Source organism: Castor canadensis, chromosome 17 (genome assembly GCF_047511655.1).
Source record: "Castor canadensis chromosome 17, mCasCan1.hap1v2, whole genome shotgun sequence".
Taxonomy (NCBI): domain Eukaryota; kingdom Metazoa; phylum Chordata; class Mammalia; order Rodentia; family Castoridae; genus Castor; species Castor canadensis.
In genome coordinates, this window is record NC_133402.1 from 9523300 (window position 1) to 9542551 (window position 19252).

The following is a 19252-nucleotide window of genomic DNA, read 5'->3' on the forward strand; positions in this document are numbered from 1 at the left end:
CAGAGTATCCACATCTAAGACTCCATCCTCACCTCTTTCTAGCCTGGCTCTCCACAGGAGCCACTGATCTCCAGGATGCTAGGGACACTAGCTCTCCAGCTCAAAGGAACGGAAAAGAAGCATACACGCACACTAGTAAGATTTCTATGGGAGATGCTTACAATTGACTCAGCTTTGAGAAAACATTGCTTATTTAGGTAGACTATAACTACCTAATGCCTCTAATTACCTAAGGCATTCAGGGGAAAGTAACAATGGTAATATATAGCTCTCCACATATATCATAATGCAAAGGGTATGAAAGATGAACAACAGAGCAATACCTATTTAAGTGGAAAACAGGCTTTCTGAACAGCTGAGGTTCCCAGCAGGCAGAAATCAGGAGGAGAAAGAAAATAACATTGAACAAGTAGTGAGAAGTCAGAGGGGCCACAACTTCCTACTCGGGCAGGTTTGGGCTAGGGCAATATCCCCCCAAGTTAAAAGGACCTAGTAAACACCTTGAGCTATTCATGCAGCTATACCATCATGGCACAGAGCCCTTATAGCAGCTTAACTAGGAAACAGAGAATACACAACAAAGCTGACAGCAGGCACAGCAGTAGTGCTATGCTCCCTTGCCTGGCTGTTCACCATTTTCTTCACTTTTAATGGCATCCTAATAAATCTTTGTTTTCTCTTAAAAAAAAAAAAAAGGAACTCTAAAAAGTACTAGATTAAGCCAAAAGAAGGCAAAAAAAGAACCAAAAGAACAAAGTCCAGAAGGTAGAAGTGGAAAACAAGTAGCAAGAAGACCTCGTCCCAATCACATTAATAGCGACATTCCTTATAATAGGACAGAAGAGCTCAACTGAGAAGAGACTGCCAGACAGTATGAAGCAAGACCCCACTATATGTCACCTGCAAGAGGCACATTTTAAATATAAGGACACAGAAGCGTCAAACGGAGAAGATAAATCATGTAACAGTAAGTGTGGGATTTAGCATGCCTCATCAGACGAAAGGATAAACAATCAAATGTTACTCCAAAACTAGAAAACAAACAAGAACTTTGACTCAGACTTACCACAACTTGGATTATTTCAAAATAATTACGGTGAGCGAAAAAAAGCGAGCTACGAAAGAGTACTGCACCCCCAGAAATCCCCAGAGGCAAACATCTCGAAAGGAGCAATTCTACTCATCCACTCAAACTAACATCTTAAGCCTGCACTGTACGCAGAGCCTTCAGCCTGTGTAGAGTGCTTTCATAACTGGAAGCACTCAATCACTTACACAATTGTTCAAAAATATTCACTAAGCAACCGCCAGTGTGCTTCCTGCACAGGTCCTGAGGCTGGAGCAGCTAGCTTGCTATGCTCTCAAGGAGCTTCCTTCCTAGAAAAGGAAGAAGGGCACATAACCAAACACATAAGCAACTAACAAGAAGAGAGTTTAGCAGCTGATGTAACAGAGGGACATGGCAGCTCTTCCAATGCGGTGGTGGTGGTTAGAGCAGTATCACTGAAGCTGAGGCCTGAATGACAAGACAACCATGCAAAATGGTGGGGAAGGCCTGTGGCAAAAAGTGACACATTTTCAAGGGACTGAAAACTCTGCTCTTTGGAGGCATTATTTTTCTACCATTCAAACCCATGTTAAACATCAAATAACGCACTCTGAGGGGAACGCAGGTATCTGACAACTTAAGAAAAAGGGAATCATCAATGTAGTATTTCTGCTCTGCAGATTCAGAGGAGTTCCTAAAGTCAATAAGCCAGATAAAACACAGGGCCAAACAAAAGATAAACATTAGCCAGAGAGAGAAACACTAGCCTCTGCTTCATCAGGAACATTCACTTTTCATTTATTTCTTCAGTTTGCTTCAGATTTTTTTTTAAAATATACATAGATCCAAAATTTCCTGTAGCTCTAAAGTCTAAGTGACAGGTACAAACACTGTGAAGAGTGCAAAGAAAGACCTGTTGCAAACTTTTTTTTTGGGGGGGAGGGGGGGGTGGTACTAGAGTTTGGACTCAGGGCCTTGCATTCTTGCACCTGCCAGGCAGGGGCTCTACCACCTGACTCACACCCAGCCCTTTGTGCATTAGATACTTTTCTAATAGGCTGCCCTGGCCAGCCTGGACCCTGATCCTCCTGATCAATGCATCCCAGCTGAACCACCACACCCAACACAAATTAATTTTTACATGAAATTTGTAACTCACACCTCCTTCCAAAGAGGATCTTAGGCACCTTTGAAATAAGAAAATGCAATAAATCAAAATGAATATATACACATGCATGTGTGCCTACTACACACACCCACTTTTTTTTCCCCTTCAAATCAGAGTAAAAAGCAAGCAAGCAGGATGAAGTAATGAGGAATTAATGCACAGAAATGCAGGTAGTATTATGCACAGTGGTGCACTTCTGTAATCCCAGCATTTGGAAGGTTGAGGCAGGAGGATGGTGAGCTCAAAGCCAGCTTGGGCTACACAGCAAGATCCAGTCAGAAAAAAAGAAAAGAAAGAAAGGTAGGCAGAGATTAAATGCCCCAAAATGCACAATTATCAGTTGTGTCTCAACCCTACATCAACCTTTGTATACTATCTGTCTTGAACTGAGCTAACCAACAGACACTAAAGAGGGCAGTCACTTACTTCAGGTCTGGAACTATTAATAAAAATTTTAAAAAAGAAAAAAAAAGACTCCACTCATTCTCCCTTAAGCCTATGCCCTCATTAAAAATCTTAAAATAAGAAAAGGGGAACAGAAATGTTAGTCAGTTGTATAGCAATAAAATAGTACCTTGACACCATTGCATCAAAAAAAAATTTTAAAACCTGAGAAAGATTGAGTCTATTAAATAACTTTCCAAATTGCCAGTAGCACAGGAAGAACGGAGGTAGCATTCACAGGCTCACGCTCCTTGACAGAAGCAGGGAGGGACCCCAGTCTTCAAGCTCTGGAAACCGGATTTACACCTTCCTTTTCCTGAAATCTCAAAGGTCTTTCTACCTACTAAGTCATATTAAGTTGTCTTGGATCAAACATTATATATTATGTCTAGAGCTGGACAAACTGATGAAAAACTCCCCATCTTTAGAGGCGGAAACCTTTCTTCTTAGTTTGAACCCAAATTACAACTTGACAATATTCTTCCTTGTAAATTACTCCGTGTATTTCCCTTCTGGAGAATAATGACAAAAGAGGAGGTTAAAAGTCTAGTTTGTGAAGATAAAGAATCCAAATTCCAGTTCAGTCCCTTAATTTGTAGGTATGATTTGAAGCAGGTTTTGTAACAGGACCAAGGATCCTACATTGGGAAGGATACAGTATCTCTGGACTTGAAACTGTGTTAAAAGACTAAATGCATTCACAAAACTACTAGTTCCCAAGCAGGCACTTGTCTGCCAGGAAACATCTGGCGATGTCTGGAGACATTTCTGGTTGTCACACTGCAGGAAGGGGGATGCACTGATGGCATCCAGTGGGTACAGGCCAGGAATGGCACTAAACATTCTAGAATGCACAGGACAGCCCCTGCAACAGAATTATTTGACCCAAAAAATCAATATTGCGGAGTGAGAAACCCTGCTGGTAATACAGCCCCTCAAACATGGTAAATGCTCAATGATAATTATAATTTGTTCTTCCCACTAAAATCTCCAATCCTTTGGCATCTCTCTAACAACAGGGGCCACACAGTGTACTCAAAAACCTCAAGTATCCTGAGCTGAAGTCTCCCTCTTGGCTGCTGGAAGGACACATCAGGGGCAACAAGAGAAGTCTCAAAAGATGCAGTACAATCTGGGAGGCCAGAAGTACAAGTTAAATATAAATTTGGATCTGTGTTCTTCCTGATTACCTTCCATTATCTTTCATTCTTCCTGCTCACTAGACCCCAGCCTACTCAAGCTCTTTTCCAATTCCAGGAAAACAAGCTTGACCTCAAGCTTTGCACATGATGTTCCGTCTACCTTGGACCTTCTTCCCCCAGATCTTCCCAGAGGCTGACTCCTTCCTCTCCTTAAGAGAGCTTCAAATGTCACTGGACCATACAATTCATAGCACTGATGAAGCCCTTTAACATTATGTTTCTTCTACTACCGCTGTTTATCTCATGCACTGAAATAGCCGCTTTACTTATTTATTTACTTATTATGTATTTATTTGGTGGGACTGATGTTTGATCTCAGGGCTTTGCACTTGCAAAGCAGGAGCTCTATCGCTTGAGCCACACCTCCAGTCCATTTTGCTCTGGTTATTTGGGAGATGGATTCTTGGAGGAGAACTATTTGCTCGGGCTGGCCTCCAACCGCGATCCTCCCTATCATTCAGTCTCCCAAGCAGCTACGATTACTGATATGAGCCACCAGCACCCGGTTTGAAACAACCAGTTTAAATCAGCGCTGATCTAAAGAGTACTGAGCACACAGCGGATATTGATCATGAGATCAATGAGCGCCTGAATTCCCAAAGGAGTCCGGCACTCTAAAAAGGTTGTGAATCACCTAACTGTAACAGGGAAATGAAAGTGGGGGAAAACGAGGGTCTCAAACCTGAGCAGAAATGACAGGTCACCCCCAGACCCCAACAGGTGAAAAGCAGCTCAGAAACCCGTCCCACGCCCCTCGGTCCTAAAAAGTGGGAACAAGGCAGCACCCGGAAACCTCGCCATATGGCTGGCGGCTGTACCGGAACGGGGGAAGGTGGGAGGCCACGATCCCGGGCCCACGAGGGTCAAACCCCTCGCGCCAGGCAAGGACAGGCTCGACTTCCCCTGCAGAGAACGCTACGACCCTCGACCCTGAACACCCCGAGCCGGGCCGGCCGCGGAGCCGGGGGTCTGGGCCGCCTCACCTGCAGGTGAACTTGAGGGCGAGGAGCAGTGCGCAGCCGAGCGCCACCGCCCCGCAGAGCAGCTCTGGCCGCCGCCGCGCCATGAGCGAGAAGTCGCGCAGCCCGCGGCGGAGCCGGCCCTCCGAGGACGCTGGGGCTGAGGCCTGGCTGGGGGAGCCGAAGCCCGCGGAGCCGCCGCCGCCACCCTCGTCCTCGGCGTCGTCGCTGCTGCTGCTGCTGCTGCCGCCGTCGCGGCCTCCGCATTCCGACATTACATGCTCCCCGTCGCCGGCTTTATACCGCCGCCTCCGTCGCCACCTCGGGCCCAGGGGCCCGGCCCGTGGGTCCCCAATCCTGAAAGCCCGCCCAGCCCGCTAACCCGGACCCTCCACGTCAGCCGCGCCGAGGCGGCGCCCCGCCCTCCGGGGCGCCGTCTCCGGCCCACGTAGCCTGTGCGGTCGTCGACTCCGCCCAGAAGCACCGCCCCCTGATGGCCACGCCCCCAGGCTGAGTCTGCGCGGACTCTGGCACCGCTTGCGGCCCGTCATCTCCCCTCAAGCCCCGCCCCACTCTGCGAAGTCTACGCGGATACGCCCTCGTTTCTTGCTTCTGGCCCCGCCTCTCGGTCACGGAGTCTGCGCAGGCGCCGCCGCGGCGCATCCGGAAGCAGGTGTGGTGAGTGTCTCAGCACGCCCACGTGGAGCGGCGTTTAGGTGGCAGTGCCGGCTGGCTCCGCTGCGTATTAGAAGCCGTGCTCCTCAGGGGAAAGCCGAGGCTTGCAAACGTCATTGTTTATGTGTGTGTAAGTTTTTGCAGTACGGGGGGTGGAACCCAGGGCCTCGTGCACGCCAGGCAAACAAAATCACTGAGCTACATCCCCAGGCCAGGATGTAGGTCATTTACCTCCTGTGAGGTCTTACAGCAGGTAAATGACAAATTCCCACTTTACGGCGGGCGGTCCTGCCCGAGAAACCACCAGCGACCCATTGTGTGCCCCTAAAGTCTCGGCTGTGGTTTTTGGTGCTTTTTTTTTGGATTACGGTTTGAACCTAGGGTTTTGCGCTTGCAAAACAGGCGCTCTACTGCTTGGGCCACACCTCCAGTAATTTTGCTTTGGTTATTTTGGAAATGGGAGTCTCGAGAACTGTTTGCCTGGGCTGGCCTTGAACCGTAATCTTCCCTGTCTCAGCCCCCCCCCCCCAAGTAGTGAGGCAAGCAGGCGTGAGGTACCCGCGCCCAGCTCGGTTGCACTTTTTTACTGGTACGCGGACAAGGCGCAGTACTTAGGCAGTACTTAAGCTGAGCGTCATGGTGCACGCCTGTAATCCCAGCACTCACGAAGCTGAGGCAGGAGGATGGAGAGTCTGAGGCTAGCCTGGACAACATAGTGATCTCCTGTCTTAAAATGGCAAAAAATAAACCTTAGGGAAAAAGAATATATATTTCTGGAAGGACTTATTAACGTTGGGCTTTACCATTTCAAGCTCTCTCGATTTCTTCATGTGGACTTAATTTGCATAGTATATTTCTAATGAAAACATACAGTCATGTCAAAAGGCCTGGTTGACTGTAGGGTGGTGGCTCAGAGTCTGGCCAGGCTTCCATAAGACACCAGGCGTTTGCTCGGCCCTGATAAGGTTCACAGTACTTTGTCGCCCCTGGTTCATCTCATGAGACCACAATCCCCCACCCTGGATTAACCGAACGTTGTGCACTTGCCTCTTCTGTTTCCAGGCACTTGGGCTGGTCCTCTCACCCAAGCCTTGATTTCGGAATGCAAGGCTGTGAGGGCCAGGTTGCCACTCTTGGAGGTTAGGCATAACATCCACGTCAACCCACGGCTGAGCTTTCATGGCCACTCTATGCCACGATCAGGCTGGTAGGGTTTGGTGGAGAGGGTGAATATAGAGGATGTACTTTGCATACATGTGTGAAAATGGAACAATAAAACAGGTTGAAATTAGGAGACTGAGGGAGAACAATGAGGGAGCTGACTCTAAGGTATATTATAAGCATGTGTGTAATTATCATAATGAGCCCCCCCATACAACTAATATATGCTAATAAAAAAATGTTGGTAGGGTTTGAGAAGTGTGTGGAGAGGATAGTATATAAATGGGGGGGGGGAGTTCTCCACATAACACATATGTGAGAAACCTTAGAACCAGAGAGAAAAGCTATTAGTTTTTAAAGTTTTCAACAATTTACTTACAAGGCAGGGCCCAGGACAGCAGGTGATGCAGGAGGGAACCCCAGACCTTCTGCTAGGTACTTCTGACAGTGGTATCCATGTTGGGGACCTTAGTGTTTTTTGGTTTCAGCTTTTTTATTTTGGCTTGGCTGTAGTAGGTTTTGAACTCAGGGCCTCAGACTTGCTAGGCAGGTGCTCTACCACTTAAGCCACTTCAGCAGTCCTTTGCTGTGTGTTGAGTATTTTCTTATTTCCTGCAGCTTTATAACTTTATTTTACTCAGTGATTCGTTCTCATCCACATGACTATAGAGTTTTGACAAAGGTCACCAAAGTATAGAGCTTGTTTGGTGAGTCTTCATCCTCCTTACATTTTCTGGATAATCACACACATGTCATTTGAGACATTCCTTATTCCTCTGGCCCAGACAGCTTTGTTGACCCTGGGATCTGTGCAACCATCTGGACTCCCTATCTCCTTCATGACAAATTTCCAGATCTCTTTGAGCACCTGAGGGGCACGCTTCTTAAAGCCCTCTCCACGCATCCACTTGTGCATGTGGAGGGCGTGTTCTCGGTCACCACCTCACTGATGGCAGAATGGCCCTTCCTGCCACCTTTCTTCGCTCTGCTGGGCCCAAGGTGAAAAAGAAGAGCCCTTGTGTTGAGTATTTTTGAGATAGGTGCAAAAATACTTCCTGGTCTGGCCTCAAACTCAAATCCTTCTGATCTCTAGTTCCTTAGTAGCTAGGATTACAGGGGGTTTTTTGGTTTTTTGAGGCAGGGTCTCACTAGGTAGCCCAGGCTAGCCTCAAACTCACAATCCTCTACCCTAGCCTCTGGAGTATTGGGATTACAGGTGAGGGCCACCATGCCTGACTCCTGGAGACTTTGCATCATAACACCAGAATAGGCTTTCTACAAATTGGCTTTCACCCTTTGCATAAGACTCACAAGAAGCCTATATTCTAATCTCCCCAGCCTACATACTACAGTGTTTGCCAGCTGTGCCAGCCACTCTGGGAATGTGCTATCTTTCAGTTTCTCAGTTGATGCCAGTCCCTTCATTAGTTAAATGCCACCAAGGACTCTGTGCAAAGGATCCTTCCAGAGCAGGTGCTCCATGAAGGGTACGGGTTTTGCAGAGCAGCCTGCCTGCATAGGCAGGCACCTCAGCCACAGGGTAGGAGCACTGGGCAGAGGGAGGAGTCCCAGATGGTAGGAAGGATTCATCTGCAGCCTCCACATTACCACTCCAGGACAGGTGAGGCAGCTCACTGCACCCAGAAAACAATATGGGGACACAAAAACTTGCACAGCAATGTGCATATTCACAATATCCAAACAGTGGGAACCACCCAAGTGTCTTAGCTGGAGAATGGAAAACAAAATGTCATCTCTCCACACACTGGAGTAGTGTTCAGCCATAAAAAGGATGAGGACTGATGCATGCTAAGACATGGCTGAACCTTGAAAATACACTCAATGGAAGAAACCAGTGAGAGGGCATATACTGTGTGACTCCACTCACGTGAACTGTGGGACGGGAGGACCCAGACAGACAGAAAGCAGATCTGTGCTGGTCCACACCTTGAGAGGCAAGGGAGTGGGCAGATCCAGGGATGATAGTTAAGGGGTGTGTGGTTTTGGTTTGGTTTGTTTTTTTTTTTAGGTAATGAAAATAATTTTCTTTTGCTGTACTGGGGCTTGAATTCAGGGCCTCACGCTTGACTAGGCAGACGCTCTACCCCTTGAGCCACTGTGCCAACCCTACAATGAGAATATTTTAAAATTTAGTGCGGTCATTGTTGCACAACATTGTGACTATACTAAAAAGCACCAAATTGTACACTTAAAAGGACTAAGTTTATGTCATGTGAATTACATATCAATACTTTTCTAAATGTTAATAAAAACCCACCTCAGGGAGATAACATGTCCAAGTAAACATGTCAGTTATTACTGTTCTCTGTACTGTTGATAAGAGATTGGCGTGTGGCTGTCACCCTTTTTTTTCCTTTCCTTTCTTCCCTCTCACACCACTTTCTATGCCCAGTGAGCCATACACTTGTAAGATGGGGTGTGATCCTACCGTAGAACAACTTTGGCTCCCTAATGCTGTGGCAGGCAGGGTCCTTAGCTGCAAACCCGAGGAAGAAGCCAGCTGATTCAGGCAGAAATGGAGTTTGCCAGAAGGATGGTTCAGAGCAGAGAACTGCCGAGCAGGTGGAAAGCTGAGGTGCCGAGAAAGCAGGGGAGTTTGGGGGAAACTGTCTTGAGTACTCACAGGACTGCAAACTTTGTTTTCTAGCCTAGATTCCAAAAGTTAGAACAACCAGTCTTTCATCTTTTAAACTGAAACGGCATCAGAGACAACTTTTTAATATCTCCTGTTCTCCCTGGAAAAAAAGAGGCCAATAGGAATCTGGGAGAAAGTATAGAAAAGAAAAAAATGTACCAAAGGCCATCAGACTATAGAAACAAAGGATAATGATTAGCATTCTGTTCTGCAGAAAATGTCACCCCTAACTTTACAGATTTAGCAAGGAAGATGCACTTCTAAGGCAGGTGTGGTAGGACATGCTTGTAATCCCAGCACTTGGGAGGCAGAGGCAGAAGGACTGCAAATTTGAGGCCAGCCTGGGCTATGTAGTAAGACCCTGTCTATCATTCATAATTAAAGAAGAAATAAAAATATTTTATGATAAACAAAAACTAATGCAATTCATGATCACTAAACCAGCACTGCAGAAGAAAATCAAAGGAATCCTACACACAGAAGAGGAACATAAATGCAATGGTGAAAATACGGGGAAAAATGAAATGTCATCAGATAAGTAGATAAGCAAGTGAGCAGAGGAGAATGAAATGCTACAAAAACAGCAAAATAGCAGAAATTACTACATACCTTTTAGTAATAACTGAAGATTAATGGTCTCCATTCTCCAATTAAAAGGATACAGACTAGAAGGCTGGATTAAAACACAAGACTACAGGAAAAACACGTCACTGACAAAGACAAAAACAGGCTTAAAGTGAAAGGATGGAAAAAGCTCTTCCAATCAAAACAGAGCCCAAAAGCAAGCAGGAGTAGGTGAACTTAACATCAGACAAAACAGACTTCAAAACAAAGTTAGAAGAGACAAAGGAAGGCCACATCACATTGGTAAAGGGAACTAACCATCAGAAGGATATAACTGTCAGAGACACTGCACCAGATGCCAGCACACCCAGTTTCATAAAGGAAACATTACTGGACATAATAAAAACTTAGACCCCAACACAGTAGTAATGAGTGATTTTATACCACACTCTCACCATCTAAACCATCCTCCCAAAAAGATCAAGAAAACTTCAGATTTAATCCACACTATAGATAAAGAAACTTTACCAACATCTACAGAATTTTCCACCCAGCAGCCACAGATTACACATTGTTCTCAGCAGCCCATGGAACTTTCTCCAAAATAGATTTTAGGACAAAAAGCAAATCGTAATAAATACAAGAAAACGTAGACAACTCCATGAATTTTACCAGATCAAAAAATAAAAATAGAAATCAGTAACGAGAATCAGGCTAATGGAGTGGCTTAAGTGGTACAGCACCTGCCTAGCAAGCGTGAGGTCCTTAGTTCAAATCCCACTACTGCCAAAACAAAAGAAACTACAGAAACAAAAGAAACTACAGAAAATATTCTAACAGAGAGTGAACTATTCACTTTTGAACAGCTAGCAGGTCACTGAAGAAATAGGGAAGAAATTTTTTAAATTCCTACAATCAAATGAAAATAAAAACCACCTTACCAGAACTTTTGGAACACAGAAAAGGCAGTGCTAAAATGAAAACTGACAGTGCTGCATGTCTACATAAACGAATAGAGAAATTTCAAGTTAATAACCTAATGATGCACCTCAACCTCATGGAAAAATAAGCCAAATCCAAAAACAGTAGACAGAAATAATAAATAATAAACACCAGGACAAATTAATGAACTGAAGACTACAAGAAAAAACAAAGAATCAATGAAACAAAATGCTGAATCTGAAAAGATACAAAAGACTAACCAAAAGAGGGAGAAGACCCAGGTAAATAAAATCTCAGATCAGAAAGGGGATCTCGCATTATGATCAGAGGATCAGTAGGGAATACTTTGAAAATCTAGATTCTTATAGACTAAAATCTAGAAGAAATGGATAAATTTCTAGATGCATATGATTGACCAGAATTGAACAAAGAGGATATAAACCACCTAAATAGACGTAGAACAAGCAGTAAAACTGGAGCAGTGACAGTTTTCAAACAAAGATGAGTCCAGGATCAGATGGATTCACTGCTGAATCCTACCAGACCCTTAAAGAGCACTGACACACTTCAAGCTACTCTGTAACATAGAAAGGGAAGAACACTAACAAATTCATGCTGTGAAGCCAGCATTAATTATCCTGATACCAAAACTAGATAAGAACACAACATAAAAAAAAATTATACGCCAACTTCCGTAAAGAGCATAGACTAAAAAATTCTCAGTAAGTCCTTGCAAACTAAATTTTAAAATGTATTAAGCCAGGTGCTAGTGACTCATGCTTGTAATCCTAGCTACTCAGGAGGTAGAGATCAGGAAGATGGCAGTTCGAATACAGCCCAGGCAAATAGTTTGTGAGACCCTGTCTCAAAAATACCTAACACAAAAGGGCTGGTGGAGTGGCTCAAGGTGTAGGCCCTTAGTTCAAGCCCTGGGACTGTAGGGGTGCGGAGGGGGGGGAAGCAAGTCATCTACATATAAAATCTTTTATTACAGGCAGTATTGGTCCACATACTACATACTTTCTGTCCACTGAGCATTAGCCTTCTCCCTTGCTCACTGGCTGCAGCCTTTGAAGACTATGAAGTCTGTAGGGGGACCATCTCATTCCGCTCAAGCCCTCAGTGGTCTCCTTCAGCAGCCACAGGGCCTGCCAAGGGCCCTGGGCTCAACAGCATCTGTGTGAATGCCCACAACCCAGGCCTTAGAGCTGACCATTTTCCTGCCTGCAAATCTCACTCCTTTGAATGCAACTCAGAAGAGCCTAAGGAGAGTTACTGTGTTGATCAACCCAAGAAACCCAGATTCAGAAAGGTGGAAAAGTGAAAAGATGCTTTCCTGCAACTCCAGTTTGCATTGTCACTCAGTGCTTAAATAAGAGTATTAAATAAGAGGGGATCAGGCAGTAAGAGTGCTACCTAGCAATGGCAAACCCCAGTAATGTGGCAAAAAAAAAAAAAAACCTTGTGATTTTAGTATCCAGTTTCAACAATCTGTGAAGAAAGGACAACATCAAAAAAGAAGTCATCTATATATAAAATCTTTTATTACAGGCAATATTGGTCCATACACTACACGATACCAACAGTACAAGTTTAATCTCTCAGAATCATTTAAACAGCAAAAGACCAAGAAATAAAATTTGTGTCAATTGATTATTTTCAAAATATTCTCAATGCACGTTATCCTCAGGTCCCTTATTCTAGTGAAACATACAAATACAGAAAAATACCCCATTTAACATATACTAGTGTTAAATGGTTATTTGGCTTAAAATCTGAGTTAAGAAAATCCTTTTTAGCAACCTACATACAGATAAGTAGCAAACTTTATTATATTAAACAATTCATTCTGCTAGAACACGTAAAGAATTTCATCCATCATGTATCCTGTTCCTGGTCCAAGTGTCTATTCCCCTGTGGTCATGGTTCTTATCTGAAGGACCAACTCAAAGGATCGTCCTCCACATAACTTTATGCTCTGCTCCAACACACTTCATCCAAGAGTCTGTTCAACAGATGGCAACCGGGCAGCGGTCACTTTGCCATTTGGTGCCAATGGCTCGGTGAGAGCTTGGCCAGACTGTTAAAACGGCCCATTTTCTACCTACTGTGGTTGCTGCTGGGAGGAACAGTATCGCCATACAAGCAGGAAGCTTGGCCCCTCTGCTACGTGCCTCAGAACACTTGCAGGTTTTCTGGTCAATGCTCTGATTAGGTTACGTGAAAGCCAACATATTAGTTTAAATCTTTAAACAAAAAACTATATTTTCCAAAGTCATTATCATTTGGGGCGATTAAGTGGTCTTTGCGTGCTTTGTGGAGCTTCATCTTTAGGGCGTTCCTTCTTTCTTCCCATTCGTGGAGCTCAGCGTTGCCGTGTGCAAATTTACAGCTGTTTCCTTCTGTGCACGTGCCATTCATGTACCTGTGAGGGTGAGGCAGCCTGGTAAGCATCCACAAAGCACCTCTAGCATTGGTTTGCATACAACTTTTTACAATTACAAAAGTTAGGAATCTTTTTTATTTTTTTGGTGCTGGGGATCAAACCCAGACCTCATGCCTGCTAAGCCCACACACACTCTACCAATGAACTACACCCAAGCCCAGCTAGAAGGCTTAAGCCTAGAAAATAAGTATTTTACAGATATGATGTCCAATAGCGCAATTAGCACTTGAAACTATTCACATGTATTCCAGGAGTGTTGACTGGAAAACAGTACTTGGGGCTTGGGGTATAGAGTGCTTCCCTAGGGTGGAGGGTAGGAGAGGAGGAAGAAAGATATTGACTGTTGGGAAAACAGACCCCAAAATCATTTTTGACAGTAGAAAGACATCAGACCAGGTATAATGGTGCATGTCTGTAATCCCAGCACTCAGGAGGAAGAGGCAGGAGGATGTTGAGCTCAAGGCCAGCCTTGGCTACATAATGAGTTCCAGGCCAGTGTGAGCTACAGAGTGAGACCCTTTCTCAGAAAAGAAAAAAGAAAAAAAGCTGGGATTATGACTCAAGGTAGAGTGCTTGCCTAACAAGATGAGGCCCTGAGTTCAAGCCTCAGTACCAAAAAAGAAAAAAAGTGGCATTAGGTAGAAAATGTCTTTAATGGTTTTAAGGATCCCATGGGTCTGAATTTGGAAACTAAATATAAACAGCGATTTAACCAGTGACTACTAACTCAGAATTATGCAGTGTTTCTGTTAGGCCAGCTATGTAGCTCAATTGGCCTCAAATTCATGATCTTCTTGACTCAGTGGCCCAAGGGATGGGATTACATGTATGCACCACCATGTGTGGCTTAGGTTTTCATTTTAGGATTTTTCTAAGAAACTAAAGGAGTGATTGACAGTGTTATGCCATCACGTCCTTTGAGCTGAGTCCTGGCTTTACCCTTAAGATGTAACAGTGGCCATCTCACAAATTTGAGCACCATCTATTTTGGGCAAAGGTGTGGGAAAGGGCTAGAGAATCATAGCTGAGATCCTAAAAATTATGAGGGTGAGTTCAAATGAATACACTGCTCTATTCAATTACCTGGAGACAGTTCAAGCAGATGTCCGAAGACCACTGATAAAGAACCAGACAGTGAGCAACTGAAACCCTCAGGCAGTACCACGGATCCTCCAGAGCCTAGCGCCATCACAGGACTACCACTCAAGTGTGCTGTTTATGGACATGACATCCACAAGTTGCGTGGGATGCACAGCTTTCGTGGGGAAGTGTGGAAGCCTACGTACCTCTCACAAATACTGAAGCAGCCCGTTGGGAAGCGGTGCTGCCAGCAGTACTGGTCGTCCTCGGTGTGGAAAACCTTCTCCTTGTGTTTCTCGGAGGAGATGTGGCCCTGCCACTGCTTCTCACTGTTACAGTTCTTCCCACACATCCAGCAGTGGAAGTCCACCTAGCATGTGGCAAAGACATGTGGCCTGTCAGCCGTGTTACCTGAGTATCAGGCCAGCCTAGATCAATCCTGAGACCCAGACTGTTTTCCAGGAGCTGGGCAAGGACACAAAGCTCCAAGTCTGAGTGGAATCATGCAGGATGCAAGCCAGCTCACAGGAGGCAGAGGAAGGGCGAGTCTGGCAAGCGTCCAGAGTCTCCCACAAGGAGGCCAGAGGAGCTGGTGTGCAAGCCAGGGTGTTTTCTCAGGAGGACTCCAGGCAGTTCAAGTTAGGGTTGCGGGCAGAATTAACACCCCAAAGAAAAGCAGGGAGGCTGTGAGAAGCCAGGGCATGCCGACTCTGGAAGGACAAACGGCACCTTTATTTGATGCATAGGAAGTAAGTCTCATTACAGGCTAGGCTTGTGCCATGCACCAGGGAGGTAGAGATGGTGGCCTGCAGGGGACAGACCTCACAGGAGGCACCATCGTGGTGGCATTTAAGTGGTACAACAGATGCAGACTCTTTAAGTGTTTGCAGAGTGCTCCCAAGTGAGCTGGGCAGAGAGAGACGCTAGACCAGGCCATCTGTGAGCCCTGCAGTGGTGATGGATCTAGGCCTGAACCAGCGTGGAGAGTGGCCACCCCACAACAATAAACAAGCTTACGTAAAGTTTAAAACATACCAGGCTGGAAGGACTGTAGATTAAGAACAAATCCATCAGCGGTATATAAACACCGCCTGGAAAAATACACAAAGAATCTGGTTCCTCTGGAAAGGGGAACTCATGGACTTTCAACGTCCTCTCAATCTCTTACTTTACAGAAGCAACAGAGGAGTTAACATTGGTTAATGTGGCATGGTGGGAGCACACCATTCATTCCTCTGGCCTCTTTGTTTCTTTTGAAATTAAGGCAAGGAGTTTTAGCATGGGGGACTTAAGCGAATGGCTGGAAACCACCGAAGGAAGCTGGCAGGAGAGGGGCAGGCAGCGGGTGCGAAAGCCAGGTTTTGGAGAAGGTGGGAAGGCAAGTCTCCCTGGCAGCTCCACGGCAAAGGCCCATGGTACTCACGGTGACCTCAGCATAATCTGTTGGCATGTGGATTTGCTTCCCATTTTCCTTGTTTGGCTGACTGGCTACATCGTCACTTTTTTCAGTTTTTTGACTCTTTAGCCAGAGTTCATAAAATTGCTCCATATCTTGTACTAAAGAAAAATGAATCACTTTTCAGCAGCAGCAATGACACAGCATCTCAACCCATGCACAAGCATGCACTTTTGTATGGCAGCGTACATTTTCAAAACAATGCAGGAGGATGCAGAGATGGGTCACGTTAGACACGGAGGTGACTGTCCAGGCTAAGCAGCAGATAAACCGCGTAGGCACCCATTTCTGGACTGTTAGACAGCACATGTTAGTTTCCCATATGAAGTAACTCCTCCCTGCACGTGCAAGACACTTCAGAGGTGTTTAAAACTCAGGAACAATCGGAAAGCTGTTGCCGAGAAAGCCTCGGCACTACCTGGTGCCACCTGACATTCCACACGCTGTCACTGCCACGCCATACAAAGCCACTTACTCAGCTTGAGGGGCTTGGAGCTGATATGCTCCCACCTGCCCCCAGCTCATTGAGACAGAAACTACTATTGAGCCAGGACTCTAGCCCCACCGGGAGCCCATCCATCTAGCCACTGCCCAAGAGGACAAACATGCTGGGTACAAACAGTACCACTAAGGCCAGGTCCTGGCAGTGGCTGCCAGCTGCACCTATGGAAAGAAGAGGTGTGTCTGCGTTACTGCCAACCTCAGCTCTGCTGCCTGTAGGCCTTGTGGTTCCTTGCTGCTGCCAGCTGTCCTGTGCACTGCAGCACACTTAGCAACACCCCTGGACTCTGCCCATGAGAAGCCAGGGGCACATTCCTCCAAGTCATGACCATGAAAATGTCTCCAGACAGTGCCAGGTGTTTCTGGGGGAGCAAGGCTGTATGGTAAAACTTGTCCCCAGTTGAGAATCACTGTGTTTAAAACTCTGCTAAGGAGAATCTGGTCAAACTTGGCCTTGCTGTCTGCCTGAGGGTTTCTAATACTCCCACCAGGCTGAGGTCAGAGGTAACTAGAGCTTCTTCTTCCTTAAAAGTAGAGGCAGCAAGAGTCGTGGCAAGAGCACTCATAAGCAAGGAGGTCCTCAGTGAGCTGACTGAGTGTCCCTATGCCACTTAGAATGGCTAGAGGGAGTCCCACCACGCAAACCAATGACAGGTGACAGTCTTAACTCCAGCTGATTCTTTGTAATCCAGAGATTGCAGTCAATAAATTTCCATTAGTTTATTTAAGATTAAAGAACAATGATCCTTGCAGTAAAACATTTTATGGTCAAAAGTGAAAGCTTGTCTGAGGCTCCTCACAAAGACTCCACAATAGACTTGAGACTTGACCAAGACAAATGCTTGGTTCTTGGGCTGCTGAGTCTGGCCTTGGAGGGTTGGGGGTGTGTTTATTTGGCTTGGTTTGGTTTCCGAGACAGTCTTGCCATTCAGCCCAGGCCAGCCTCAACCCATGATCCTCCTACCTCAGCCTCCCAAGTGCTGGGGTTATGCATGTGTCACCACACCTGGCTGGAATGTGGTCTAGTCTACCAGTAAAGATTCCCGAAGAACCCTCCTGTCTACCTGGTTGATCACAATAGAGCACAGCATCTGGTTTAAAGTCACAGAAGAACTAAACTTCCTCACACCATTTTCAGGATGCAGATCTGTGTACTCATACCCAATTCTGACCTAATTGAACACACGTCAGATGTCAGACTCCACTCACTGAAGCTGTGGATGCATTCTCCAGCTATGCCCCCAGAGAGCTAGTGATGAGACAGGTACACACTGCTTTCTGTGCTCGCAGGAAGCTGGTGTGTTTCCAGAGAAGAAAGGAACTTGCAGGCGAACTAGACATCACATATGTCAAGGACACAGTGAAACATGAACTTACTCCCGTTCTCCTTCATGTAAGTCCACACTTCCCGTTCCTCAGGACTATGAGCAAAGGAACAGTTCCCAACATATTGACATTTTTTCCCAGAAGCAACATGGTTGCACAGCTGTGTAAAAAACAAAATATATATATAACATGCTTTAAGATAGAGCACACTTAGTAAACTGACTTTTACAGTTAAGCAAAATAAGGCTTATTACTGGTGCTAATGCTTAGCAATAAAAGTTTTAAATAAGATTAACTTACTGTATTTAAATTGACAGTAAGCCCCAAACATTTGAGATGACATTGCTAGTGAACATTCCTATCTCAAAAGTTTTTCAGAAGAAAGTCAAGTACAGGCCTAGAGTGCAGCGCTTTTTCTTATAAGAAATGCTGACAAGCTCACAGCTCAGGACCCTGCACCTCTGCCGTGAGCACCACTATCCCCCCCATCTCTCGGCTCCTGCTCTCCCTAGGTCTATGGTACCTCCAAGCCAGCACCTGGAGAGCAGCAAACACTGCAGGCCACTCCAGGTGGCTAGACAGTGCTGGGGAGGCTTCAGGAACTTAACTTGCTGATGACCAAAGCCGAGAGATCACCTCAATCACAGTCCACTAGACATGCATAGCCCACGACAATTACTACACTAACCAGGCCATGGAGTCACAGAGCTCTTAAGTAATATCTCTTCCAGTTATGTGCATTTTTATTTAACAAAGGAAATGTGGTGACAATGGTAGGAAAATGAAGTGACGGTGAATGGCAAAACATGGATGTCCCTAAGAATCATGACTGTCCAGAGCCAAGAAGTCATCCAGCACCACGCAAGCTCATTCCTAAGTATCAAATGACTACTTGTCTTGAGAGAGCACAAACCCCAGTGCGACTATTAGCTTGTCATAGCTTGCGCCCCAGTGGGAGCTGGCCACACACCACTTAGCTTACATAACATTAACGGTTTAGCATCTCTGTTTTCAGAACAGTCAAGGCTGTTGAGGGCAGACTCTGAAAGTCAGTCAACACTGCCCATTTCTCCCTGGGATGAACATCAGTGACCCCATGCTGAAAATGTTTGCATGAAACCAGCACCAATAAGTAATTCTTGCTACTGACTATATCACACTTTTTCCCAGTCAAATCCCAGTGGGTACTTATTAGTGCTACTACAGAAGCATTGCCTGTCATCTTTCATAGCTCAAGGACAAGGAGCAGGGATAAGTAGAAAGAAGGCCAGGCCTTGGGGATGGGTTCACATTCAGTCCCCAGTCAGGCACTGCCACCGTGCTGGGTTCTACAGGGTACCACGTCAGATAACCCCCCTATGACACAATGTAAGGATGCCCATTTACAGATGGGAAAACAGTGCTACCAACTCAACAGGGACCTCCTGGCAGACTCCCAGTCCATCCTCTTTCTACCTCCCCACACATTGTGCACATGAACACAGTATTAGTTCTTCTTTTAGGAAAGGGCCCCCAGCAACATCTACTATGGGCGGGGAGAGAAAAAAGGAGGTAAGCTCTTGAAATGCTACAGTGGAATCCACCCTGACTAACCTGAAAAAAAAATCACCATCGTGGCAGCTGC

At 45.6% G+C, this 19252-nt stretch overlaps 2 protein-coding genes across 12 annotated transcripts in view; both read right to left on the reverse strand.

Annotated features, from left to right (window-relative positions):
* The window catches only part of Txndc11 (thioredoxin domain containing 11), a 60659-nt gene extending 55438 nt beyond the window's left edge, over positions 1 to 5221 (reverse strand). The window contains exon 1 of one of the 7 annotated variants that reach the window (XM_074059569.1): positions 4846 to 5221. In XM_074059569.1, the coding sequence (XP_073915670.1) occupies positions 4846 to 5096 (251 nt within the window). In that variant the 5' untranslated portion in view covers positions 5097 to 5221. Of the gene's footprint in view, positions 1 to 323; positions 352 to 1275; positions 4803 to 4845 lie in introns of those variants that run through there. The other 6 variants (XM_020167252.2, XM_020167253.2, XM_074059572.1 and 3 more) reach the window with 6 other exon arrangements.
* Positions 5222 to 12341: 7120 nt separating this feature from the next.
* The window catches only part of Zc3h7a (zinc finger CCCH-type containing 7A), a 35378-nt gene continuing 28467 nt past the window's right edge, over positions 12342 to 19252 (reverse strand). For all 5 annotated transcript variants that reach the window (XM_074059815.1, XM_020167255.2, XM_074059813.1 and 2 more), the window contains 4 exons: positions 17680 to 17788; positions 15769 to 15902; positions 14552 to 14715; positions 12342 to 13244 (listed from right to left, as the gene is read on the reverse strand). In XM_074059815.1, the coding sequence (XP_073915916.1) occupies positions 13055 to 13244; positions 14552 to 14715; positions 15769 to 15902; positions 17680 to 17788 (597 nt within the window). In that variant the 3' untranslated portion in view covers positions 12342 to 13054. The remainder of the gene's footprint in view (positions 13245 to 14551; positions 14716 to 15768; positions 15903 to 17679; positions 17789 to 19252) is intronic.